This window comes from Dermacentor andersoni, chromosome 3, assembly GCF_023375885.2.
Source record: "Dermacentor andersoni chromosome 3, qqDerAnde1_hic_scaffold, whole genome shotgun sequence".
In the NCBI taxonomy this organism is placed as follows: Eukaryota; Metazoa; Arthropoda; class Arachnida; order Ixodida; family Ixodidae; genus Dermacentor; species Dermacentor andersoni.
This window is the reverse complement of record NC_092816.1, coordinates 130,630,067-130,657,601: the sequence shown is the minus strand read 5'-3', so window position 1 is coordinate 130,657,601 and position 27,535 is coordinate 130,630,067. Positions and strand designations below refer to the sequence as shown.

At 48.1% G+C, this 27,535-nt stretch overlaps 1 protein-coding gene across 1 annotated transcript; it reads right to left on the bottom strand.

Moving 5' to 3' along the window:
- Window positions 1–24,084, bottom strand: LOC129383178 (signal peptide peptidase-like 2B). The gene is made up of 8 exons (XM_055067483.2): window positions 23,979–24,084; window positions 19,976–20,072; window positions 18,745–18,943; window positions 13,665–13,739; window positions 12,357–12,513; window positions 11,576–11,653; window positions 9,647–9,801; window positions 1–244 (listed from the first exon to the last, which is right to left on the bottom strand). The coding sequence occupies exons 1-8, from the start codon at window positions 24,082–24,084 to the stop codon at window positions 23–25; spliced, it is 1,089 nt and encodes a 362-aa protein (XP_054923458.2). The 3' UTR covers window positions 1–22.
- Between the last annotated feature and the right edge of the window lie 3,451 nt (window positions 24,085–27,535).

Below are 27,535 nucleotides of genomic sequence, written 5' to 3'. Positions count from 1 at the left end.
GCGCGTTTGAAACCGATGCACCCTATCGGTCCCCCCTCGGTTCCTTTCGTTCACCTGGGTCCTCTGATGTCTTCGACTTGCGCTTCTGCTGCATCCCAGCGCCATTTACGGTGTCTTCCTCGTCGTCCGGAATCAGCTTAACCGTAGACCTGGTAGCCGCGACTCCGCGGTTTCCTGGACTTGAGCGTGGCGTCGGGTTCTTCGACTCGTCGGTCGCCTGGTGCCTCGAGTAGCTGTCCGGCAACTGACGGAGCGCATGAAGGCGGTGTGCCAAAGATTAGGCGGCGGTGCTTTACTTTGATCTCCTTAATATATGCAAAAAAAAATCTGGGGGCTCCTTATGCGCTTGAGCGAGATATATACGAAAGCACAAGCGATGCCCCTATCGCTGTCTATATAGGTCACTGGTATGCGTATACACGTACTGTTTGACTTTGTCATAGTGTACACTATGTGTACTGGTTGTGGTTCATCCGCAAGCTTCATATTGAGCAACGACCGATTAGAGCGTACTGTTACGTTTCGCCTACAACGCGCGGTAATGCCGGCGCGGATGCAACGGACGCCGGGGCTTTGTTCAAAACGGCGGACATTTTGGCCTGTTCGACGCCGCCGCAACGCCTACCCGCCAAGCGTGTCCAGGCGTGTTTCAGTGCCACGTGTCTTCGTGTGTGCGTGTGTGTGTGTGTGCCCTCGCTTGTCAAAGCGCGGCAGCCGGGGAGCGGAGTTCCCCGAATGAGGAGCCTGGAGGTCTCTCGGCTCAACCGATCGCGCCGTCGTGTGGGCGGTTGGCAATGCGTCACTACACTCGGTTCAGCAGGTCTCTCGGCCCGACAGTTCGCGCCGTCGTGGGCTCCTGCTGCGCCGTCCCGTGACCTTCATCCCGTGACCTTCCTTCCTTCCCTTTTGGACCGCGACGCCGGGAGTATAAGAGCAGCTGCCCCCGGACGCCAAGAGAGAGGCTCCGATTTGTACTGTTGAGTTACGTGCTCTCCCGTCTCTCCACTTCGGTCGACCTGACCGGCCGCTCTTTTGCTATGTTAGAATAAACAAGTTGTTGTGTTACCAGTCTTCTCATGCTTTGCCGGGACCTTCGGATGCTTCCAGTGCCCCAGGCCGCCAGGCCAACGCTACCCTTGGGGCTTGCGACCCATTGGCAATAACGGGCGTCAGCACCGAGACCCCAACAACTCGGGCCAGCGGTGCGATTACAACATCTGGTTGCCAGCGGTGAGATCGCGACAACGGAGGCCAGCAGCGAAGAGATGCGGTTGACTGTATGCTGAGCAGCTCAACGACCATCCGGGAGCAGTGCAACGAGCCCTGTGTGATGACTGGTTGCCTGCAGCGGAACGACTGCGCTGAAGTCTTGGCTGCAAGGTTTGGTGAGTGCGGGACTTTCTTCTTCTGAGTTCTGCCAGGCTTTTGTTAGTGTTAGAAACAGAGCTGGTAATTGTGGTTGTCGTTGCTACCGGGTTAGTTTGCGGCAAGACAATAGTAGGCAGTAGAGAAAGCAGCATTCAGAGCAGCCATGGATTTGAAGTCGTTGCGCAAACCGAAATTGTTGGAGCTTGCGAGAGAGTTGGGTCTGGATGTCTCAGACAAACTCAGAAAACCAGAACTGCTAAGGGCTATTCTTGAGTTAGAAGCTGAGGATGACGAGCTGTCGGAATGCCTTGAGACCATTGAGGAGAGGGAGGAGCAAAAAGAGAAACAGGAGCGCGAACTTAAAGAACAGAAAGAGAAAGATGAGCGCGAACGTAAAGAACAGAAAGAGAAAGATGAGCGTGAACTTAAAGAACAAAAAGAGAAAGAAAAAGAAGAGCGCGACCGTCAACACGCGTTGGAAATGAAGCGTCTCGAGTTAGAGATGGAACGCGCTCGTAATGGAAGTCAGGCACACGGTGCAGGAGAACGAGTATTGTTCAAAATGACTGACCTGATGCGGCCGTTTAAGCTTGGAGAGGACATTGGTTTGTTCCTGGTTAACTTTGAGCGAACGTGCGAGAAGCAGGGGTTCTCTCGGGAAACGTGGCCACAGCGCTTGCTCACTTTGCTACCCGGCGAGGCGGCCGACGTAGTCGCTCGCTTGGAGAGAGAGGAGGCAGAGGATTTCGACAAAGTGAAATCGAGTCTGCTAAAAAAGTACCGGCTGTCAGCGGAGGCGTTCCGTCGGAAGTTTCGGGAAAACGAGAAAGGCAGAAGTGAGTCATATACAGAGTTTGCGTACAGGCTTATGTCAAACATGCAGGAGTGGCTCAAAGAAGAGAAAGCGTTTGGTGACCACGAGAAAGTTCTGCAGTGTTTCGGGCTAGAACAGTTTTATAGTCGGTTACCTGAGAACGTGCGGTACTGGGTCTTGGATAGGCCAGACGTTAGTACGGTGGCTAGAGCCGCTGAGTTAGCCGAGGAGTTTGTGACGCGTCGGGCTCGCGGAGCTAAGGACGGTCAAAAGGGTGAATTTGGCTCCAAGTTTGAGAGGCCGAAGTTCACACCCATGAGAGCAAAGGGGGATACACGTAGTGCGGATGCGAGTGAAAGCAGTCCGACCGAACGTAAGGAGACGGCGGCAACCGAAGCCGAACGCAGAAAGCGGTTCGAGATGAGGCAAGCGCGCGTTTGTTATACGTGCCAGAAGCCGGGTCACTTTTCGGCGCAGTGTCCAGAAACAAAAACACAAGTCGTGTTTTTGTCTATATGCAGCACTGACGAGAACATGAAGCTTCTCGAGCCTTACATGCGAGACCTCCTCGTGAACGGGAAAGAGTGCCGAGTGCTTCGCGATTCCGCAGCTACAATGGATGTAGTTCACCCCTCTTACGTAGAACCCGATATGTTCACGGGCGAGTGCGCATGGATCAAGCAAGCAGTGGAAGCTCATAGCGTGTGTCTGCCAGTAGCAAAAGTGCTTATTGAAGGACCTTTCGGAGCACTTGAGACGGAGGCCGCAGTGTCATCTATGCTGCCCCCCCAGTACCCGTACCTATTTTCGAACAGGTCCGATCACCTCCTGCGCGAGAAGGGGCTTTTGTTTGGTGAGGCTAGCGTTCAGGCCTTAACCAGATCGAAGGTTCGGGAGCTCGCTGCAAAGGCGGTAGTTGCGGGGTCGACGTTGTTAAACGATGAAAAAGGGTCAGAGGCGCAGCAAGCTAGTATTCAGAGCACGCCCGAACGGGATAAAATTGAGCCTGTAGCGTTAAAGGCACCAGATACTGGAGAGGAAATTCCCGATGCGGGAAAGTTAGAAGAGCTTCCGGTCGAGCTTCCGGGACTAGGCTCAGTGACGAACAGGAAAGACACCGATCAAGTCATTAGTGACTTAATAAGGAAAGCATCGCTGTCGCCTGAGCAGAAAACAGAACTACACCAGCTCTTACAAGAGTTTCAAGGTCTGTTCTCTGAGAGGCCTGGTAGGACTTCTGTCCTTACTCATGACATAGAACTTACCTCCCCAGAGCCAGTACGATCCAAGGCGTACCGGGTGTCACCCCGCCAGAGCGATATTATGGAGGCTGAGGTAAAGAAAATGCTACAGCTCGGTGTTATTGAAGCGGGTGAGAGTGATTATACCTCCCCTTTGATTTTAGTTGAGGTACCGGGCAAGGAACCTCGTCCTTGCGTCGACTACCGCAGGCTTAATTCCATCACTAAGGATCAAATTTATCCGATCCCTAACATCGAGGAGCGCCTTGAGAGAGTGAGTAGCGCTCAGTTTATTTCCACCCTAGATCTTGTCAGGGGTTATTGGCAGGTTCCACTTACAGAAGAGGCTAGTAGGTATGCGGCGTTCATTTCACCCATGGGGACATTCCGTCCTAAAGTTTTGAGTTTTGGTTTGAAGAACGCGCCATACTGCTTTTCAAGCCTCATGGATAAAGTGTTGCGGGGACAGCAAGAATTCGCTTTACCGTATCTAGACGACGTAGCGATATTCTCCGCATCCTGGCCTGAGCATATGGCGCACTTGCGGGCAGTGCTAACCCGCCTGCGCGATGCGGGCTTGACAGTCAAGGCTCCCAAGTGCCAGTTAGCACAGGCCGAGGTTGTCTACCTCGGACACGTGATTGGTCGGGGTCGTCGCCGCCCCTCTGAAATAAAGGTGGCCGCTGTGCGAGACTTCCCGCGACCGCGCACGAAGACCGATATTCGGTCGTTCTTAGGTGTCGCCGGCTACTATCAGAGGTACATCCCCAGGTACTCTGATATCGCGGCTCCCTTGACGGATGCTCTAAGAAAGACAGAGCCGCAAACAGTCGTCTGGGATGAGACGAAGGAAAGAGCTTTTAGCGCCCTAAAGAGCGCCCTAACAAGCCAGCCTGTGCTACGATCGCCCGACTACACAAAAGGGTTCGTTGTTCAGTGTGATGCTAGTGAGCGAGGCATGGGCGTTGTACTGTGCCAACGGGAAAATGGAGAAGTAGAACACCCCGTCCTGTATGCTAGTCGTAAGCTGACCAGTCGTGAGCAGGCGTATAGCGCCACCGAGAAAGAGTGTGCGTGTATCGTGTGGGCCGTTCAGAAATTGTCATGTTACCTAGCCGGCTCGAGGTTTATCATTGAAACGGATCACTGCCCTCTCCAATGGCTGCAGACCATCTCTCCCAAAAATGGCTGCCTCCTGCGCTGGAGCCTCGCTTTGCAACAATATTCCTTTGAGGTGCGTTACAAAAAGGGGAGTCTCAACGGTAACGCCGATGGCTTAAGTCGAAGCCCCTAACGTGGGAATCAGCCTCAAAATTGTTTGTTACTGATGTTTTTCTTCCTGAGGCAGGATTTTTAACTTATTGCTTTTGTGTAGTGTTTCAAAGTGATGATGTGCTTTTTAGTGCAATTTTTCCGATTTGTGGACGCGTTCTGAGTGCTGCTAAACTACTGTAAGGAACTAGGCAGCAGTATAAAAGGGGGAAGAGCCTGGCAGGGCTTAGTGAGGGTTGTGCCGTGCTTGCTGACTGAGCGGTTGACTTTTGGCGTGGTTCTAACGCTTGCCGGAAACGAGAACAAAAATGTCAACTCTCCCGAAGTCACTTTGCAGTGTCCTGTGTGCACCTGAACGTGAGAACGAGGCCTTCTCTGTGCGCTGCGCTCAAGAAACGCCCAAGGACGCCCAACTTCGGTTATGAGCATCATCGAGCGACATCCCTCCGGACAGCGGATGCAGTCCCCTGACCATCGGGATCTCCTTCCCCCGGCGGGGCGGTCTGTTACGTTTCGCCTACAACGCGCGGTAATGCCGGCGCGGATGCAACGGACGCCGGGGCTTTGTTCAAAACGGCGGACATTTTGGCCTGTTCGACGCCGCCGCAACGCCTACCCGCCAAGCGTGTCCAGGCGTGTTTCAGTGCCACGTGTCTTCGTGTGTGCGTGTGTGTGTGTGTGCCCTCGCTTGTCAAAGCGCGGCAGCCGGGGAGCGGAGTTCCCCGAATGAGGAGCCTGGAGGTCTCTCGGCTCAACCGATCGCGCCGTCGTGTGGGCGGTTGGCAATGCGTCACTACACTCGGTTCAGCAGGTCTCTCGGCCCGACAGTTCGCGCCGTCGTGGGCTCCTGCTGCGCCGTCCCGTGACCTTCATCCCGTGACCTTCCCTCCTTCCCTTTTGGACCGCGACGCCGGGAGTATAAGAGCAGCTGCCCCCGGACGCCAAGAGAGAGGCTCCGATTTGTACTGTTGAGTTACGTGCTCTCCCGTCTCTCCACTTCGGTCGACCTGACCGGCCGCTCTTTTGCTATGTTAGAATAAACAAGTTGTTCTGTTACCAGTCTTCTCATGCTTTGCCGGGACCTTCGGATGCTTCCAGTGCCCCAGGCCGCCAGGCCAACGCTACCCTTGGGGCTTGCGACCCATTGGCAATAACGGGCGTCAGCACCGAGACCCCAACAACTCGGGCCAGCGGTGCGATTCCAACAGTACGTTACCCGCACAAAGGGGCCTCCGAGCCGCACTTCGGTAAACGCAAACAGGCATTGGGTGATTATACGCACTGATTAAGTTGCCATCGTGTACACTCGCTAGGACTTGGCGCACGCTGTTCTATGTGGTCCCACTTCGTCACTCTCGGCGTTTCCGAATAAGCAGCGCGTTGCTCGGGCGTTTCGGCAGCGTCAGCCTTCTTACTGCATCGGCACTGCGACACCGTACACCGATTTCTCTAGCAAAACACTCATTAAAAGCAAAGCTTGCTATATTACCGGAATTTCTTGAGGGATGAGCTACTTAAGGTTATGAACCTAAACAGTACTCATTGCCAGCTGCTAGTTTGCGGTGAACGTTGTCATTATCCTGTAAAAATGTATTTCTTGAAAAATAAGAATTGTAATCCACACTGGAGTAGCATGAGGCTACAGGTAAAACCTTTGCAATATTGGGTGGGTTCAGGTTAGAAAATGTAGCCCGGATATTCGATGCAAGGGCGCTATAACGTAAAACTATTCCAAACTTTTCTATTCCAATTCTGCTATCAGCCCTCCACGATTGGTCAAAAACTTTTTTCGACCACCCCCACTTCACCTGTCTGTCACGCGACGTCACGATAACCGCGATACCTCCCCATCTGATATGATGTGTACACACCGATTATGCATGATTTCACGGAAAAAAGAAAAACAGTTATTTCTGATTCGACCCCTTTTCGCCATTAGCCCTCGGCTATTGGTAAAAAGTTTTCGGGCTGCACCCACTTCACCTGCCTGTCACGCGACGTCACAAAACCGCAAGGACTCGCCGCGTCAAAGTGACGTGTATGCGATAAAGATGCATTAATATGCTGAACAAAACTGAATTTTCTTCGGAATAGCCGCAGGCTGCCCCGTTCCGAAAGGAATAAAAGATGGCTGCCGCCGATCGCTCAGACGCTGGCTACTCGCACTTGCCGGAGAGCATGGGTGTATTTGCGTATAATAAAGCTTTTTGCGTGGCCGTGTAACGTTATCGAGCACTTTCGGCACGTTTACCCCCGCATTCTGCCAACTCTTCTTTGCTGAGGGTCCGTTTTAGCGTCATTCTTGAGCTTCCGTTGCATGCCGCCGCGATTTTCAACCAGCCACCGCAAGCTAAGTAAGGGAAAGCCGACCAATCGTAGACGCCGGCACCACCCTCTTCGTCCGGTTATCGACTTTCAGTGCAGTGGCTCGGCCCCATCGAATCCCTCTCCACTTGAGCGTTCTCCTCGCCTCTTGTCAGCCAATTAGATGCGACAAGCCGTCCAGTGTAGGCAATGTTATTCGTTTTTCAAGCAAACAAAAGTGACCTGCTATGAACGAGGAGAGCGTTTGATTGGTCTGTTCAGACAACCCTGCGGGTGACCGCCCGGTGCTTGCGTTGGCGGTTACGCAAATTTGACGTCAGGAGATTGGAATAGAAATATGTTGGAATAGTTTTACGCTATAGGGCCCCAAAAAACTAAATTCCTGAACTAAATTTTAAGCAAAATTATTTCTAGAAACGCCACACTTAGGTGAATGAAAATTTTTCCGTTCCTATGAAACTTCTCCCTCCATTCCCATTCTCGCAGAACCGATTCGCCATGTTCAGTGTGCCGGTACTTCGAGTGGTCGATAAATTCAGGCCTCCCTCCGCAATCTGCTAGCCTCCCGGTTAACTCAGGCGGAAGAGCGTCCAGTCCGGAAACGAATTCCGAGGCGGGTGCTATTCAAACTACTACGATCTACGGTCTTCGGAAGGTTTCATCTTCGAACCAGGTCGAACTTTTCTTCAACTTCAGGGCTTCGTTTCAGAGGAATCTCTATGGGTTTCCGTTTAGGTTTATGCTATAGTCAGGAGGGTGCCCAGTTGTACAGGCTACAGAAAAGCAGTAGCGAATTACGATTACTTCGTTTAAAAATGTAATTGATTACAATGGACCGATTACTATCCCACGAAATAGCGCAATAATTACTAGAAAGTTCTTTATCACTTTTAGGTTATTTTCCTTTCAGCTATTGCTGCTATTTAATAAATTAAGTAAAGAGAAAGAGCTGGACTCTCCTTGTCAGTGTGGCTTCTGCGGCCATTCCCACATTGCTTAGGTTAACTTTTCAAAATTGCGTTTCCAAATTCTCGTCAGTCGTCTTCTGCGGATTTCTTGGGAAGACTTCTGGCAGCGACACTGAAAACTCCCTCAATGTGGTCGCTGGAGGAAGGGGCGGTATTCTAACATATGAAAACCTTGTAACGTGCGAACACCGGACAATGGCAAAAGCCAAGTATAAACTTACTGAAGACTAACTTTCTGACTTAGTGGCGGTGGTGCCACATAGAAATGGGAAATTGTCACCAGAGGCCGAACGCCATGTTCTCTATGTGTAGGTGATGCCAAATTCGAATGTTGAAAATAGCGTCGCTTGTTACATCTTGTTTCTTTAATAAAACTTGTCACATGTAATTGGTTACGGCAAAAAGTAATTGAATTACAATGAGCGCTGCCGAATAAATAACCTTTTTGAATAATTACAACACTACCAGAAATTTCAACGGATTACAAGCAATTAATTAAGTGCATTACTTTACGTGAAAGTCTGCGTGGGGGAGTTCAAGTTCCTCTATCTTTCCAATTTTTCCGCAGAACAGATTAGTCGAAGTTCTCTCTTGTAATATGTAAACGACGACACAAGGTACGTTCTAAGAATTCTGGCGTAAGTGGTCTTTCTGATATGGACATGCATTAAAAGCCCATCTTGATGCGTCAAGCAGAGTGAAGATTCTAACTGTTTGATGCCAAAGTCGAGTGCAAAATTAATGTGTGCCTTACGAACCTGTTCAAAACCATCTCGTCGCGCATTTTCTTTCTCTTTCTTTTTCTCTTTTCTTCTGTTTTAACCACGTGCCATCTTTTCTGTAAATCCTGTTTTTGTTTATATAGAGTTACTTTGCGGACCTATTTTCAGCCATCCCGTCGCACATGTTTTTTTTTTATGTACTGTTGATTTGTCACGAGTGAGAGCTCCTTACAACAGCTATGTGTATTGGCAGTGAATAAGAGCACAGGGGTCTTCCCTATGCCATGTACGTATTTAGGCACAATGCCTTACCGTTTCATGTATTTCCTGACGAATGCCGGACCACGGCGGAAACGTAGGAAATAAAGCATCAGCTTTTTTCTACGTGTATCCTCAACCTACAAGTGCATATATATATATATATATATATATATATATATATATATATATATACCGTAGGTCCCAGCTAACGTTCGCCAAGGTGCGAACGAACAAAAAGGAAACGTACATTGTTGAATGCACAGTTATTAGATATACGGCACTCGGGCCTCAAAGTCGGAGGACCGAATACCGTACGCCTTAAAACGTTATCTTGCACCATGTTTTCGCAAGGCCTCTTTTTATTTGAATAACTTGGATAACGTTAGCTGGGATCCGCTCTATGGACAGACAGGTCCGTAGGATACACACGTCGCTAAATCATTAACCGTTTGCTGCAGAAATCCGATATGATTCACAACAACTATTTCCTAGCGAACCAAGCATGCTTCGCATTACGCAAATGTCAACTGAAATTGAGTCTGCTTAAATTTTTCCAAGTCAGTCCCCTATACTTTCAGCAGCAACTATATATATATATGTCCTCGCACTATGCAAATAAATGGCACTGTGGCAAGACACGCCGCAGGAAACTAAAGTCGGAACGCTACGGAGCACCTTGACTCCGTTCCATATGGCGAACAGGTGTCCCTTGAACCAAGCCGTGGTCACCGTGGGGATGATCGTGAAGGGCACGAGGTAGAGTAGCGCCGGCTGCGCGTTGTGCATCAGCTCCAACGCAGCGAAGGTGGCCACCATGCCCAAGCCGTAGGCTGCAGAAACAGGACAAGCGAAAAATCCGTTTAAGGGCATGTTATTCGACAACAGCTCATGCTTTCCTGTGGACAACAGACTTAACTATGGCACCACACGCGGGGAAAACACTACAATGTTTGTCCTCACGGCAGTTCACACCCCAGTGTTGACTTGCTGATTTCTGGGAGTCCCCAGAAGGCATCAGGGCCATACATGCGCATAGTAAGTTCCATGGTGAAGAACGCTGCGTATGGTACATCGAACCAACTATATTTCACGTAGCGTAGTCAAAAACTGTTTTCTCTGGACCTACATATTCGGTTAAAAAAAGAGCCAATACTTAGCTTTCCACCAAGAAAGAAAGGGAACAAGAACTGGCAATGGGTCTCTCAGAGGAGGACCTTCTTTAATTAAACCATTCGTTTTGACGTATTTAGAAATAATACCAGTACATTTCTAGGCTATTACACGAAGTGAGCTGCAGTGCGAGTGAACACGTTGTTGCTATCAACAAGACAAAAATACTTGTGAACAGCTGTTGTGACTACTGCGAAAAAGTCATTTGCTATTTCCAAGGTTTGTTTTGCGGCCTGTAATTTTCTGCAAAACTTATGATTTAGTGGCAATAGTAAGCTATCACGTTCCCTTTAAATGATAAATGGCTTGTCAGTAATATGTTCTTCTAATTTGTAACCACTCGTTGACCATGTTGGCGTATGCTTATCAATCTGAAGCTTACTGCGAACTGACACAAACTGTGTGCAGAGTAAATCTCTGTGAAGCACAGCAATGTCGGCTGATGCCACAAGTGTTACTGAAATTACATTAATTGACCTTCGAATGTGTCTTTTCGCTTTGATTTGTTCATTGCAGTTCATTAAAGTCACATGTGTAAGCCATCTGTTTTTTGAGCAATAGTGTAGGTCTACATTCATATGACCTTCTTTACGTCTTGCTTTAATGATTCTTGAAAGCCCGTAAACCTTGCAGCACAGTATTTGCGTGGTTGTACTTGAACGATAAACGCGACATACTTGTGCCGAGCCTTCTGTGGTTTCCACGGCCATCACAAACAAGCGCACATGATGCCAATAATTCTGATTCATGTAATCGCTTAGGAGACAAAGTCTGCCTATCTGGGAAGAGTAAGCCAGAGAGAGAGGTAATCTGACGAAAAGGGTGCCTGCCCCCCAAAATATTACTTTCCTGTTACGGCGCTCAGGTGTGCCTCAATATCATGAGAGATGGTTCAAGCTGCGACGACGTGTAAGTATTTTCACCGCTTTGTAAGCGCATTTCACGTGTCAGCTTTTTGTTAACCTTGGTGTATCGACAACCCAAAGAGATCAAAACAGTTGCCTGTGTAATTGTGAAAAATAAATTTATCTTGCAGCCAGTGCTCCACTATGCAGGGTTAAGAAGACTGTTCAAGCAGACGATAGTGTTCCACCTACATGTCATACAGATCTACAAAGTCCAGGGAAAACACGGGGAAGGCGGGAGATGGAAATTCAAGACGATGAGCAAAACGAGAACAAGGTGAAAGCAGGAGCCAACGTTTCGACTAGTTGACTTGTCTTCCTCAAGGCGGGGCTTCAAGACCTTGAAGAAGACAAGTTCACTTGTCGAAACGTTTGCTCCTGCTTTCACCTTGTTCTCGTTTTGCTCAACATCTACAAAGTGTTGTATAAAGCGATATATCAAACAAGTATATGTTTGCGACAATCAATCAAAGTCACAGCTGCGACAACGCCATACGTGGTAGTGTTTAGGAATGAGCCCACTACTTACAAGCGCTCGAAATGTAAAAGTAGAATCTTTTTCCAAGGGCAAGAAGATCGAATGCGTGGCAGTAGGACAAAAGGAGACCTGCGATGAAACACAAGAAAGCAGACTGTCGCTAAACACCACAAATAAGCGAATAGTTATTACTGTTATTGGCTGATATGCAATGATTAGAGCGTAAAAGCTGTCAGCTTTGTTAGGCAGGTAATTTCTGATCTATCCACTTCTCTCCCTGTAAGAAAAAGCAGCTTGTCCCTTCCGAGGACTGCGAAGCCCTGGTCTTCATAGGAAGCTTGCATTTGTAACCTCTTTTATGCGCTTGCTGCAATTCCGTGACGTACCGGTTCTGAGCTCCCAAATTAAAACTGGACATGAGCGAGCGAAAGCCGGATTCTCACCATATGTGTAGGCGTAAAACAGACATAGCGGCGCACCAACAGCTCTCACTTGAAACAACAAGTAGAAAGAACAAGGCTCTGCGAATGAACTTCACAGCGAAGCGTCTCTGAGAAACTCAATTGCACACATTCATTTGCATCCGTTGTCGCCTGCGCATGTAATGTCTGTTTTATAGATCGCCAAGTACGCTCCACACTAACATTGTCTTCGGGAAACTCACTGCGATCTCCGAGTGGCAATGGCTTGCCGCAGCCTAACACGTGGTCGCGTACTCGATTGCCGGCCGCGGAGGCCGCATTCGTGTGGGGCGCAATATCAAAAAGGTTCGTGTAGCGAGCCATGGGTGCATAGCCTGTTTTTTTTTTTTTGTCCAACTGATGTTACTCGCCTGGTGCCAAGATGTCGCCGAGGCCCAGGATGGAGAATTTGAGCAGGAAGCATTTCTGGTAGGGGCCTCGCACGACCCGAGGGAATTTGATGACCATGGGCAGCGTCTCCATGACGCTGCCTCCTTTGGCCACCTCGACCATCACGCTCTCGCGATTCTGCACGCCGTTGGAAAGAGATCGATTGTCGCACCAGGTGCGGCACGCGCAAAGGTTACCGCGTGGTTCACCAGGGAGGAAACAAAGCTTCGTAGGCGCGCTAACAGTCGACAGACTAATTAGTTCACGTCGCATGGTTAGTGACTTATCTTTCGTCACGGGTATAATAGTTTCCTGTCCGCTTGTTTAGTAAAATGGGTGTTCATGGCTGATATTGCGACGAATACACCAAGAAAGATATACACGGGGTTTCCTAGAGCAACTAGTCAGAGTGGTGTACTATAAACTGACGCAAAATGTTACCACGCATTAGGCACGAAATTCTACCGTAAGGTAAATGACTTGCTTTTACCTGTCAATAAATTAGTGCCGGACGTCGTAGTCGATAAATCAATGTTACCAGTTTTCAAGGATAGCGCTACATTTCCTGAAATCACGTGGCCTCGCTTCCAGGTTCAAGTGGTTAAAAAAAAGTCGCTGTTACGCTCGAAGGGCGAACCACAGTAGAATACCATATGAAATAATTAAGGGTCACACTTTTACTCGCAGATTAAATTGCAGCAAATTGAACGTTCGCTGCTGCTGACATGAAGTTCCAATTGGCCCGGTTCGCCATAGTCGATAAATGTGAGCGTAGTCGATAAATGTGAGCACAAGCGGTAACAAGGCTGGGATAATGAGCAGGACCAGCGGGGAGCGGGCCTCCCCGCTACCGCAAGCCGAACGCTCCGGGCTACCGCTCAATTTAGTATTTCACTGTGCTGCGCCTCCGAGAACTCAAAATGTCACGTGACGCTCGCACATCGATGCAGCATCCTCGTCGGTTCGCCTTGACACGATCGCCTTCGCCCCTGCAACAGATGACGTGACCTCCAACACTCGGCGCACTGGCCACGCATGGGCCGTCACGCCTAGTATAGCAACATGGCTGCGACAGCGTGAAAGCGCCTCCAGTGTCCGTGTAATTGCCACGGCAAAAAAACAACTTCCCTACGGATATCTAATACGGTCCGATATTCGCGTTCGCGCCCACAGGAGCTACGCAAGCTCCCATGACTTCGCGCTCTAGTATGAAGCTGCATGGCGGAATATGGAACTAGTACCGCACAGGAACACAGAAATGTTGTGGCTGCAACGCCAAGTGTTCTTACCGCACGCAGAAATGGCGTGATGAACACGAAAAAGACGTCGTAGATGAGCAGCAGGCTCAGCAGCAGCGAAAGGAGCTGCAAGAGCAGAAAAAAAAAGGAAAAGAGTAAAAGAACATGAGAAGAGTCGGTGTGAGCAAAAATAGTGCCTCTTGAATGCGGGAATCGAAATCTGTGGCTGTAGCACCGGCTTCTCTGGCGCATAATAAAGGGCAAGGTGCGGCGAGTTGTCGCGCATGGCGCTTGATACTATCAAAGAGAAACTACGTATAGCAGTGCTCTTCTCAGCACATTGCAAAGCCAGACGTGCATGCAGCACAGCCGACACTCATTTGGCAGGGATAACGGGTCTAGGAGGGTACTTTCATTGCTATGGGGCGCATTCTCAAGAGTATGATTTGTATGCATGTAAAAAGGCGTGACGGAGGATAGGTCACGTCTTTCTTTTTCCCTTTTTGATGCGAATACATCAAATGGCCCCTGGAGCGAAATAGCCGGTGTCTGTACCAGGTAACCGGCACATAATTTCCCATTGGCTGCAACGCCACGTCACGAGCGCGCCTCGACGGAGCAGAGTGAGCGAAACGGGACATCTGCTGCCGCAACAGCGCGCCAGGTGTTGCGTAAGGGTAGAGGGCATCGCCGCGACACCACGTCACAAGCGCGCGCCTCGCTCTCGAAAGGCGGCGCGCGGAGTGTCTCTCTCTCACCCCCCACTGGGCGTAGCTGCTGCGTGGGCCTGCCGGCCTTGGTGGCCGCTGCTGCGTCCTCGGTCTCTCGTCGCGCAGGACGCCGGCGGCCAGCGGCGTTGGCACCACAGTCTGCTGCTGCTTGCTGGCTCGTGCAGCACGTACCGCTATGGTAGCTTGCTCGCAGCGCAAAACTCGAAAGACACCTCAGCGGCGTTCAATTGGGCATTAATGCTTTCGCATTCGGAACTCAAAAGAACGGCTTAAGTGTCCTCGGATTATTTTGTTCGAATAGAATTTTCTTGTATGTCATGTTGCAGATAGCATTCTAAGTGCTTTTTCCAGGAGCGGGAAGATTCTGTACAAGAAATTGCAATGTCTAGTTATCTAATCAAATCATCCAGTAATTAACTTCAATAGATTTGCAACACATACGTTTCAAATGAGACATTGAAGCAGAGGGAATACTGAACGCATGCGGCTCAACCGAAATTCTAAAATGTTTAAGAACAGCGCTAAAAACGTACACCGGACAACAGAATAGAGCATGGTACACAGACGGCGAGTTTTAGCGCCGCTTTTAAACGTTATGGAAAACCACTAACTCGCCCAATCTGCCGTTTTCTTCAGTTCGAAATTCTAAGACCAGCACCAAACCGATACGAAATATCCACCTCGAGAACTAAAAAAAAAAATGCAGTGTGGTGTATCTAACTGCCAAGAGCAGGCTTTTGGGAAACCCAACTACAACACCAATGTATTTCGTAGCACATTTTAAGGACCAATGTCCGTAAACTGGTGCTAGTCTTGGATTATGGTAAACAGACGAACTTCCCCGTTCACTAGTGCCTGGCCTCAACTTCGAAATTTCAAGCGTGTGTTAAGGGGCCCTAAACAATTTTTTAACTAATCACAGAATGGCCTCACTATTCACGACCTTCGTCCCACGAATTCCTAGCCGCGAAGTTTTTCGATTCCTTCAAGTATGCGCGGAGTTGGTGCACCGATAATCACCTTTGTCTCTCTTTCCGTCCTCGCTAGGGCGTTGGAAGCTACAAAGGGGAAAAGAATCACAGGGTCAAAGCCCCCCCCCCAAAAAAAAGAAAAGAAATTGGGTGTCTCGGCGGCGATGACATCGAGGCGCCGCGGCCTCCCGTGGCAGCGGCGGTACAGGCTTCGCTGCGCAGCTCAACCGCTGCTATCTCACAGGCCACGCGCAGCCTACGCAGCTACGCGCAATTGTCATGTGTCACCGGCAGTTCAAAAATGAGACAATGTTTAACTGTTTTCCTATTTTTTGTTTGAGATCGGATACACATATCTTTACTAAGTATTTACTAAGGTAATTGCAAATAGAATCAGGAACACCTTTGACTTCTGTCAATCAAAGGGCCAGGCTGGATTTCGTTAATGCTACTCAACAATAGACCATATTCACACTATGAATTATGTGATAGAGAAATGTGCGGAATATAATCAACCCTTATATATATATAGCTTTCATTGATTACGAGAAAGTGTTTGATTCAGTCGAAACCTCAGCAGTCATGGAAGCACTGCGGAATCAGGGTGTAGACGAGCCGTATGTAAATGTACTCAAAGATATCTATATCGGCCCCACAGCCACCGAAGTCCTCCATAAATCAAGCAACAAAATCTCAGTAAAGAAAGGCGTCAGGCAGGGAGATACGATCTCTCCAATGCTATTCACAGCGTGTTTACAGGAGGTAATCAGAGACCTGGATTGGGAAGAATTGGGGATAAGAGTTAATGGAGAATATCTTAGTAACTTGCGATTCGCTGATAATATTGCCTTGCTTAGTAACTCAGGGGACCAATTGCAATGCATGCTCCCTTACCTGGACAGGCAAAGCAGGAGGGTTGGTCTAAAAATTAATCTGCAGAAAACTAAAGTAATGTTTAACAGTCTCGGAAGAGAACAGCAGTTTACGATAGGTAGCGAGGCACTGGAAGTGGTAAGGGAATACATCTACTCAGGGAAGATAGTGACTGCGGATCCGGATCAAGAGACTGAAATAATCAGAAGAATTGTGCGTTTGGCAGGCACTCTCAGATCATGAACAGCAGGTTGTCATTATCCCTCAAGAGAGAAATGTGTAACAGCTATGTCTCACCAGTACTCATCTAAGGAGAAACCTGGACGCTTACGAAAAGGGTTCTACTTAAATTGAGGAAGATGCAACGAGCTATGGAAAGAAGAATGATGGGTGTAACGTTAAGGGGGATAAGAAGAGAGCAGATTGGGTGAGGGAACAAACGCGAGTTAATGACATCTTAGTTGAAATCAAGAAAAAGAAATGGGCATGGGCAGGGCATGTAATAAGGAGGTAAGATAGCCGAAGGTTACGGACTGGATTCCAAGAGAAGGTAAGATAAGCGATGGTTATTAAAGGTTATAGGACTGGATTCCAAGAAAAGGGAAGCGTAGCAGGGGGTAGCAGAAAGTTAGGTAGGCGGATGAGATTGAGAATTTTGCAAGGACAACATGGCCACAATTAGGACATGACGGGGGCAGTTTTAGAGGTATGGGAGAGGCAATTTACCTGCAGTGGGCGTAGCCAGGCTGCTGCTGATGATGATGATGACACATATATGCTTCGATTATTTAACTCAAGATTAGCGAATATGTATTGCTGCGAACGTTCTCACAATCACGAAACCAGCCATTAGCGTGGGTGGGCCCAGCGGCTTGCGATGACGCTGCATGACCACATTGCGGAAGAGAAAGCGAGTTTTTTTTTTATGTTTTGAGGCGTGATTGCAAATTACCTGCTTCACGCATTACGATATTTGGCTCACATGTTTACCGCAATCTCTACGACAAATCGGCAACGTTTCCTTACTATGCGTACGTTGAATAAGTGTTTCCTGATCCCTCTATTTGAGTATTTAAAACAGTAATAAGTGAGTCCTTTAAAGTAGCCACCTGAAAATTGCAATATGTCATGCAGGCAATGTCCGCATCTCCCGATTATTAAGCTATCCGTTGAACATTGGCTACTACCATATGTGCGTTCTACACAATATATCTCAAGATAAAGGAATATTTCAATGATATATATTTTTTAGTCCAGTTCACGTTCCAAATGCCATCGTGTTTCTTCCTACACCGAACTGTTTAAAAGCACATGGTTTTCTTTTCTAGGTGAGAGAAGTGAAACAATTCGCAGCCTTTGTTGTGACATCATCATCATCATAATCATCATCATCATCATCGTCTATTTATGCCATACGCTGGACGAAGGCCTCTGCCAGCGATGTCTAATTAACCGTGTCTTGCGCTAGGTGATTCCAATTTGCGCCTACAAATTTCCTCATTTCATCACCCCACCTAGTTTTCTGCCGTCCTTGACTGCGCTTTCCTTCTTTATCACCCATTCTGCAACTCTAATGGCCCACCAGTTATCTTCCCTACGCAATACATTGCCTGCCCAGCTCCATTATTTTCTCGTAATGTCAACTAGAATATGGGCTGTCTCCGCTTCCTGTCTCATCCGCACCGCTCTCTTCCTGTCTCCTAACGTTATGCCTAACATATATCCGTTCCATCGCTCTTTGCGCGGTCATGTGCTAGAGCTTCTTTGTTAACCTCCAAATTTCTGCCTCATATGTTAGCACCGGTATATATAGAATATAACGATTGTACATTTTTGTTTCTAACGGACAGTGGTTAGCTCCCAATCAGGTTTTGGTAAGCCTGCCGTTGGTAACACAACTAGTTCTTATTCTTCTGCAGGTTTCGTTCTCATGGAGAGCGACCGCTGCGAGTAATTGACCTAGATAAACGTACTCCTGTACAGACTCTAGAGGCTGACTAACGACCATGAATTCATGCTCCCTTGCCAGGCTTTTGAACATTACCTTTGTCTTCTCCAGAATGATCTTCAACCCTACTCTTGCACTTTATCAGTTAAGGTCCAAAATCATTTGTACCATCTCAATTCCTGGGTTGTTGAACAGGACAACGCAATCTGCAAGCCGAAGGTTATTGAAATGTTTGCCATTGATCCTCACTCCTAAGCCTTCCCAGTCTAATAGCTTAAAAACTTCTAAGCATGCAGTGAATAGCATTGGAGAGGTTTTGTCTCCTTACCTGACCTTTCTATTGATAGGTGACTTTCCACTTTTCCTCTGGAAAATTAATGTAGCTGTGACATATCTTTCTGTAAATTGATAGTGCGCGCGGAGGATTGGTTGCGAGTGTTTTGTATTGAAGACACGATTGCCGAGGGGTGATTAGTGCAGACTGGCCGTGGGTGACCCGGATACACGGGCCAAGTGGGTCTTGCACTTCGCATCGACTGTTGTGACCAGATGAAATATCCCCGCTTTGCTTACGCATTTACATGCTCAACCGTAACGTTGCTGAGTACCTTCAAGTTGGGAAGGTGGAAGCTCTTGAGCATGTTTATGCAGAATGCGACGCCCAGCACGTCTTGCAGGATCCAGCCGAATGTGTCGTTGCGTCGCAGCAAGAACCAGGCTATTGCCACGAAGATACCAAACGCCAGCAGCGCCACCTGCCTGACCTCCATGGGCGTCTGGAAGCAAGTTGGGAACTTATTGGGAACCCTGAAAAACAAGAGTGAGTAGAATGCATGATGAATGGATAGAATGATAGCAACAACGTGTTTACTAATATGGTCCACGCAACAGCATTTACCGCGCACGAGGGTGGGAACGCGACTCTCCTGGTAGGAAAAGTTGAGTGCGCTGAGACCACCAGTGAACACAGCTTCACGGGCAACAGCAGGGCACCTTAAATATTTAGCTTTCAGCATTACATTTTATGAACTTCTTCGCAACTCCTTGCAGTGCTATCACTAGAACGGTATTTTGGGATAATCGCTTCGCTTTGTTTTGATAGCTCTCAGTAGCGCTGCATTGAATTCTGAGTCGCCATGGTTCGACAGGCTCGGGTACCTATGCGCATTACTGCAAAATGACGGTAAATTGCATCACATTGGCGGGTACCTAAATTGTTTCACAGTGTTGTAATATTGACACGCGTGCATTGTTTGCCTTTCTCCGGTGATCGAGTTTCACCGGCTAACCACTGTTACAGAGTTATCGCTCGGGGTTTAGGCGCACCTACACGCTTCTGAACTTTCTCGAAAGTAGTCGGTGATTCTCGTTTGGTCTAATCTCGTCTAATCAGATTGCGTGAGCGATGTGTATAGTGCTGTGCATTCTGGAACGTACGTGAGCATCAGTGATCACAATGCGATGTACAATGAGTCATGCATAGATAACCGGCGCACTTGACATGTAGATAAGGTTTCGGCGACCTACGATTGTGTTCGTCACTAACGTTTCGTAGTCGGAATGTTACTCTTCTTTCGGGCACGAGTTCGCCAAATAGAGAGTTCGTTTGGTGAACAACAGTTTAACTACTGTTGCTTGTTCACCATCAACACAACCTGGCAAATAAAGTGTCTGGATGAAAATTATAAAGTAGAAGGAGAATAACGGAGCTAAATGCACGAAACAGCTGCGTGCACTCCTATACTTCAATACATTATGCTTGCTATCCGACGTTGACGGCTCCTGTGAAACAAAGTTTTTTGAGGCACTGTCGCCGCTATACGAAAAATGACCACATACTTCGACGTCCCGATGTTGATTCGGCTGACGAGAGGTTCCAGGCAGGAGATCAGAGCTGCCGCCGATGCCAACGCGAAGAGGACGACAATGAAGTACACTGCATGTCACGCCCATATGTAAGGGAATTGCTGCGACAGCATTTGCGAGCACATTTCTGAGTATTAACGGAACCGCTGATCAGAAACGCCGCTGATTAATGGGGGATATGTTACTCGAAGCCAGGAAACATTAGATGGTTGACTTGTCTTAGGCGGTTACCAGATTTCTTGCAATATAATTGCTCTCGAAAAGATTAAGCTCGTGTACTGATGCCTGACACGAAGCCTAAATTAATGAATTAGGTCAATCAATATATTCCTTGGGGTGGGCAATCCGGGCGAAGGACAACAAGAAGTGGACGATACCAGCGCTCGTATACACTAGTATCGCCCACTTCCGTTTGTTCTTCGTCCGGGTTGCGCTGCCCACCCCAAGGAATATGTTCAGCTTGCTCTGTTAATTGTCTCGAGAGAAAATTTCACGAGCTTCTAAGCAAAGGTAGAACAATGGTCAAACACGAGCACATAAATTAACTACTTTACCGTCTTAACCGAAAACTGTCACAGTTTTGGCCGAGAGGCAGAGCATCGATTGCGATAGCAGATTAGTAAACAGCTGCACGAAGTAAGGATATTAGTTTTATCGGCCGTCTCAAATTGGACACATTCGCTTGGTAACTGAATTATCAAGCACGGTGTCAGAGCGCCACAAGCGAACATGAACAAATCACACTCGATGAGCGCGGACGCACGCTGTCAAAACGCTTGTTCAAGCGCGGCAGCAGCAGCGAGCGAAGTGACCTTCGTGCTGTCGATCGCTTCAACTCAAAAGTGGCGAAAACACAGCGCGCACAACGGTATGAGACGTCTGCAGATCCCTTTGAAGATACGGCGCGCGAAGCCGTGCAAAGTATGCATTTGTTTGCAGAGTCGAGGCCGCCCCCTCCTTTCCACGCTGCCTCCCCGCTTTCCTCCCTATCGACCATAAGATTGAGCCGCGATCGTCAATTCCCCTTCCGCCCTGTCGCGAAACAAGCATTTGCTGCCCGAGCACAACGCCGTCCTCCCTCCCTCCCTCCGACCCCTCACGGCATTTCGCGCAAGGGAAGATGAAAGGGGGAGCCTTTGTTCTCCCCTTTCGTTCTGAGCGCGCGCCACATTGAGCAGCGATCGCTCCCTACCCTCGCGCGCTTTCACTCGCACATACAGCGTACGACCTGCGGTGACCGTGTTATCGCCCTTGGACTTCACACGGAACGAACGTCACGACGATGGCGAGGGCGACGGCAGAAATGCGCCTGGAGTGTCCATATGTTAACTTTCGCCATTAAAGCTCCAGAAAAAAATTGCGGGGAATAAACCTTCTACAGCAAAGACTAAGGATCACTGGCTATTGCAAACTTTCGCCGTTGAAGCGCACTTCAGGCTAACGAAGAGCATGCCATAATTTTACCACGCGAGCGCGGAGAGCACGGCGTGCCAGCAACGTTAAACGGCAAGAAGCGTAGCGAAAGGCGATAGTATTGGCGGCGAGGAGTTGCGGAGTCGCCATCTATCGGAACCGCCTCGCTGGCGTAGTATGAGGGATCACGCGGCGCGCTCCTCATAGGTTTTGCTGTCAGCGCTCACTGAAAACACCACGCGCGAGCTCTCCCAGACATTTCTGTAAGTACTTTCGAAACGAAAGAAGTTTTGTACTGTCGAAATAATAATCTTGGGCAAACTTAAAGCACAGAATCGTTTACAGACGCTATCTCTTCACCGAATACGTACAGTGAACGCCACTGCGCGCGGTCGCCGCGATGGAGTCTCCCGAACCGGCTTCTTGCGTGAAAGGTAGGTAAACGCTGAGAGCAAACTATGCTAAATATGTTCTTATAGTGTTTGTATAACTAAACGGAGCGTAATAGAATGAAGCCTCAATGCAGCGATCGCACAGATTTGCAGCGACCGACTGCGCGTCTGCATGCTTGTCCGCGCACTGTTTCGCTTTCGCCGTGTACGCGTTTTCGTATCGTGCCATGAGCTTTAGGTCGCCGAATATGAGCATTTGACAGTATGCAAGCAACCAATGTTGCGTGGGCGCTATCAGACCTGTTCAAAAATAATTTCATTGTAGAGACTTCGACGCCTACGATGTCATGTGCCGTCGCGACGATTCAATCTTCTTTTTTCTTCTAAATTCTTGGACGTTTCAGTATTATTTCTCGAGTTGCGTCGCACTGTATGTGTATCGGTGTTCTCAGCGTGCGATTTCCTACTGCTTTTTTTTTAATCCAATGCATTAATTCATAACACAAACATGACCATATGCCATGCTTTTGTTTAATGTGCTTCTTACCGCTCCCTTGACCAAACCGTCATGACATTAGCCGGGCAGCGGACTGGGGCGAGGGTCGCAGTGCGCGTTTACCGAACATCGCAGACCCGTCGCCGTAGCAGAAATTTTCCTCGTGTCTGTGCTTGCTGCATAACCGAGTTGTAGCCGATGACTGTTTGCCGGTTTGATGTTTCGCGAGTCAAGCTTCACGTAGCTTCTTGTCCTGCGGCTACGTGTGAATAAGGCTGACACCGGGTTCCGTTGCGTACGTCCGGCACTGCGGCACCGAACAGTAGCCTACCATGTTGCGCGCCCTCAAAGGCAGCCACTGCCTATTGTAGGGCTTTCAAGCATTGTAAAGGAGACACTCGAAGCGGGAGAATCTCGCCATTAAATGAGGTCCATTAAATGAGGACCGCAGCGTACGAGGGAATTTAAACTCTCGTATTCAGCTCGCTTCGGCGCTCCCGAAGCAGCCGACGCGGCCGCTATGTCCACGTGATCCCTAATAGGACGCCACGCCGACGGTGGCGCCAGCTTTTCCAGTGGTGGAGCTCGAGGCCAATACGCAAGAGCGCAAAACTATTTTCAGTGTGACCACTGTCTACGCTGCTGCCTTCAAGATGACACACGCACTGCCAGAGTTATCTGCGCGGCTTTGTTCAGAAATGGCTACTGTGAAAACACGTGTAGGTCGAATATGCCATCTGTGGGGTGCATTTAATTCTTTCGCAATCGCACTAGCCAGCTCGTGCACCAGATAGTAATTTATCGGCACGTATTATCTACACACAGCACGCGCACGCACGCACGTCGGCGAGCACATGGTATGCTGCATTTTTGTGGTTGTGCATAACGGGGCTTCAGGGATAAAAAAAGAAGGGCGTAGATAGGAGAAAGCTTTGCACCAGTAGCTGCTATACAAATATCCTTGAATCAGAATGTTGTTTTTGCACCGAATTTGATGGAACTTGGTGCAATGAAAAGATAAATATAAACGTATCACCGGCTGCATGGAACAAGTTGTTTTATTACTCTCATTTTTGTTTACTAAACTGCTAGAGACTACCCATTCGGAAAGTGAAGAAAATTGATATTACTTACTCGGAATTTAGCTTTAATGTACGAATATATTTTTTTGACAAACTACATAGAAATTGTATTAATTACACGGAAACTCTTAATTACTACATAATATCTGTCCACTTTATACGGTATAGCATATTTATGTGGTTTACGTGATTACGATATCCCATTTGGTCCACAGTTCGCATTTTTTTAGTTCACATTCATTGATAAATATTTAATTTGAGGGTTTCGTAAACGCTTGAAAACCTAAATCAAAATTGTACCTGCTACAAACATAGGTTTTCCTAGTCGGGGAAACAAAAAGCGTCGTCATGAAATTTCTTGTTTTCCAATTAAAGCATTTTCGCCGTTTACATACGTACCTGAACAACACATTTTGAGTTGGAGGAGAGCTAGTGCATCATTCCTTCCACGAAACACGACTCGCATCAGCAACGATATTATCTCACACTACAATAGTTCTTTCGCGACCACAATGCTAAATTTGCGTCAGTGCCGTATGCTATCGTAGCGACGCAAAACGGCAACGATCGCAATCTGGTGGCGAGGCTCTTACCAAGATATCGATAGAAGTAGTAGAGCATGAGCAGCATGACGCTCATGTGCATGACGAACATGACGACCAACTTCGGAGAGAGGGGCACCGTAAACTCTTCCTCCATGTCGGCCATGCTCTCCGTGAAGTCCGACTGCTCTGGTGGCACGCCAACCGACACGGTCGCCTTCCTGCGTTGCGGTGCGCCGGAGGTGTACAGCGCATCCCTGCTTTGTTTTCTGTCGCGCTTCATTCGAACCTTTATTTCTATATGGTTACGCTACTTATCACTGTACGTAGCGACGAAGACGTTACGTTTTTGCCCCACGAATACTCTAACGTCACTTGCATACGTCGACCGCTAACCCTTGAACGGTGCCATCAGCTTTGAACCGAAACGCTCCTGGGAGCTGGACGTTCTCTTAAGGTTCAGTAAGTGGCATTCTATTGAAACGCGTCGAAAGAACGTAAAATAATGGTGCTTGAAAGGGTCTCTAATCGGGCAGCACAGCTTTCGCTTTGAGCGCAGCCTGCTTCGCAAATGAGTGACACACTTGACTCGTTGCTGAACTCCGAAGGAGAACACTGATGTATAAGTCTATATTGCATATATGAGATTAACTTGATAGCTTTCTAGTATCATGGGCTGCTTGAGTTATTGTACGGCGAACAAAGTTGCGAAGTATGAAGCAACTCTAACGCTTACTTCTTTCTGTCTGGTTCGCTTGGCCTCCGCAGGCTTTTACTAATCTTCCTCGGCCTTTTGAGTGTGCTAGGCGCCGACGGCTTGGGATAGTACCTGCGAGAAAGAATGGGTAGTCGGCGGACCCGACGCAGCAGCTTCAAACACGTGTTATGTGAGTTGGTCGAGCGGAATGTTTCTCTTTCAAAGCCATTCTTTTTCTCATGTCATTCACTATAACTAGTGCTTGTAACCGCCGTGGTTGCTTAGTGCTTATGGCCTTATGCTCCTAAGCTTAAGGTCGCTGCTTCCATCCCGTCCGCGGCAGCCGCATTTGAATGGGGGAGAAATGAGAAAACTATCCTGTACTTAGGTTTAGGTGCACACCAAAGAAACCGAGTTGGTTAAAACTAATCCGGAGTCTCCCATTATGGCACTGCTTAATATCCTAAAAATGCCAGGATATTATTATTGTTTTTTTCTACGTCGGATTTGTTGCTTATATACGCATGGTTTTGTGAATCCGGTCTCATGCGTGCAAATTGCAAGACGACGCCAACAACGATGCGGCAACCAAACGCTCTTCTTGCCAACGTCACCTCCCGCTAACACTGGACATCCGAGCTTATTTTCCGCTGCAGAAAAGAAAGCATAGGATAGCGGCAGTCCGGAAGGTTACCGGTTTCACAGGTTGCATTTTCTAAAAAAAAACTGTAGCAAAAGCTTCCTTTTCTTTAAAGGGTTAATTAGAGGGCTAATTTAGAGGTTAGAATTGCGGTGCAGCGAAAATCGAGGCACGACAGAAGCTACATAGTCTGGAGCACCTTACGGGGTCCTTCCACAAGTCATGATCATTGCAAGCTATCAAACGCCGTATCTGAGGAGAACCGCGTCTGCATAGTATTAGCACCGAGTTCTCAGGTAAATAGCTGAAACTTCGGACGAAAACGCGTGCTTCCTTTTCCTCGCAGCTCTCCTCGCCAACAATCATGACGTCAAATATCCTGGCTGCCACGTGAGAGCTCCCGCCTGCAGCTCACAAATACTCAGCAATAGTGCGAATTGCCTGCTCGGGGATTTCTGCAAAACTCAGGGTGCGCTAACGGCCATAGTGAGTGCGCAAGGTAGCAAGAAATCTAAAGGAAAGAAGTCGATTTTCATGATGTAGACGCAACGTGAATGTCGCGCCCCTTAAGGGAGTAGGCAGAGGGTCGAATTTCGCTCGCGACCACTTAGTTGAGACAGGGATAGAAAGCCTCACACGGCGGGATGGGAGGGCTCGCCTCATCACCATTGTATCGCAGCATTTCACTTGCTTCTGTCTCCGCTGTTATTAAGCTATGCTGAAAAACGAAGTCCCGCAAAACACACCTACGATGATTGCCTAAGTAATGCGAGATGCATCGCACAGAGCGCGCAGGCACTTTACTCAAACTCTATTACATCATCATTAAATTCATCTGTTACACGTGTCCAAAGCTATTAAGGGAAAGTGCGTGTTGACGTGTCATGCGTATAGTTCAACGCCCCTTGTCAAGTATTAGCGTAGCTTACCATTAGGAGAACCGGTGTAAATTCCATGCAGTGTGCTGAATTTTCTCTATTCTATTTTTTGCACCGTCATCGTATCTAGGTCAGACAGGTACGCAGCCAAGCCAATGAAGGCAGCGGTAAGCAAAGAATGCTCTCGCATTAAAATTTTGCAGCAGAACGCTCCCCTGCGCGGCAGCGGTTTTGCAACTTCCATAGTATAGGAGAAATTTCCTGTGAGGCCTACGAGAGCACATTAAAAAAAAAGAAAATCGACATCCCCACGCCGTTTGAGAGTGCCGTCACTTTTCCACCACAAACAACGGAACAATAGGTACCTCCCTGTTGCTTGCGCCTCTACGAAACTCACCCACACAGTTTTCTAAGCTTCTTTCTGGCCTACCTATATAGAAAGCGCCATGCGGTTGTTAGATGGGTCGATAGAGTTGGTGTCCACGCTCCTATTTATGTTTGTGTCGACGACTACTATGTGGACTAACTACACTTCAGCGCTTATCAAAAGGACCGCAAATGCAAATATAGGTAGAGCTAAAGATTTAAACGAGTACCTCAAGACATCAGAACATCGCCTTTACTGATAAAATAACCATCCGTTAAGTGACGATATGTTCAACAAGTGAGGGACGAGTGAAGACCCGAAGGATTGACGTCTGCACTTTGAAACTACAGATGCGGCTATCGATGACAATTTATGTGTATTACAGCGAAGTAGTGATAATAAAATCGTAGCGGGCTTATCACCACTCATCGAGCATACATAACATATATAAGACGTAATGCTCCCTAATATAGCCGCATCGTGGACACAGGCAACAGCATGCCCATAGGAATCTCGAGGTATAGGCTATGCGTTCGTAGTATACATCTTTTTTTCTTTATTCGTGGCGCTCCTAACCGTAGCATGCACTTTTTTAAACAAGCAGCAGCGCAAAAAAAGAAAACCTCGCTATATATAACGCTTTGCAAGCGTTTCATTCAGGAATCTTTATTAATACGTTTATTCCAATCATTTGAGATCGCGAAGCACACTTCTGGGCCATTATGTGCCGCTTGCGCACACACCGAGTCATACACACCCCTTTGTTACCTCTGTCGCGTGACACACTTTGATCGAGTGTGGCGCCATCTTTTTGTAGCCTTCTGAATATACCTATGGCTAAGCCCCCCACGAAAAACTTCACAGGCGATATCGGTGGCGCAGCGTTTCTTGTGAGTTCGTTTTGTTGCCCCCGAGAACAAATGATAAGTAATTGGAATGCGATGAACCGAGAACTTTAGGAGTTAGAACGGTCATGTCAATGCAGCCTAGCTTCACGTCACAAACAAAAGAAGCAAACCGAAAGAA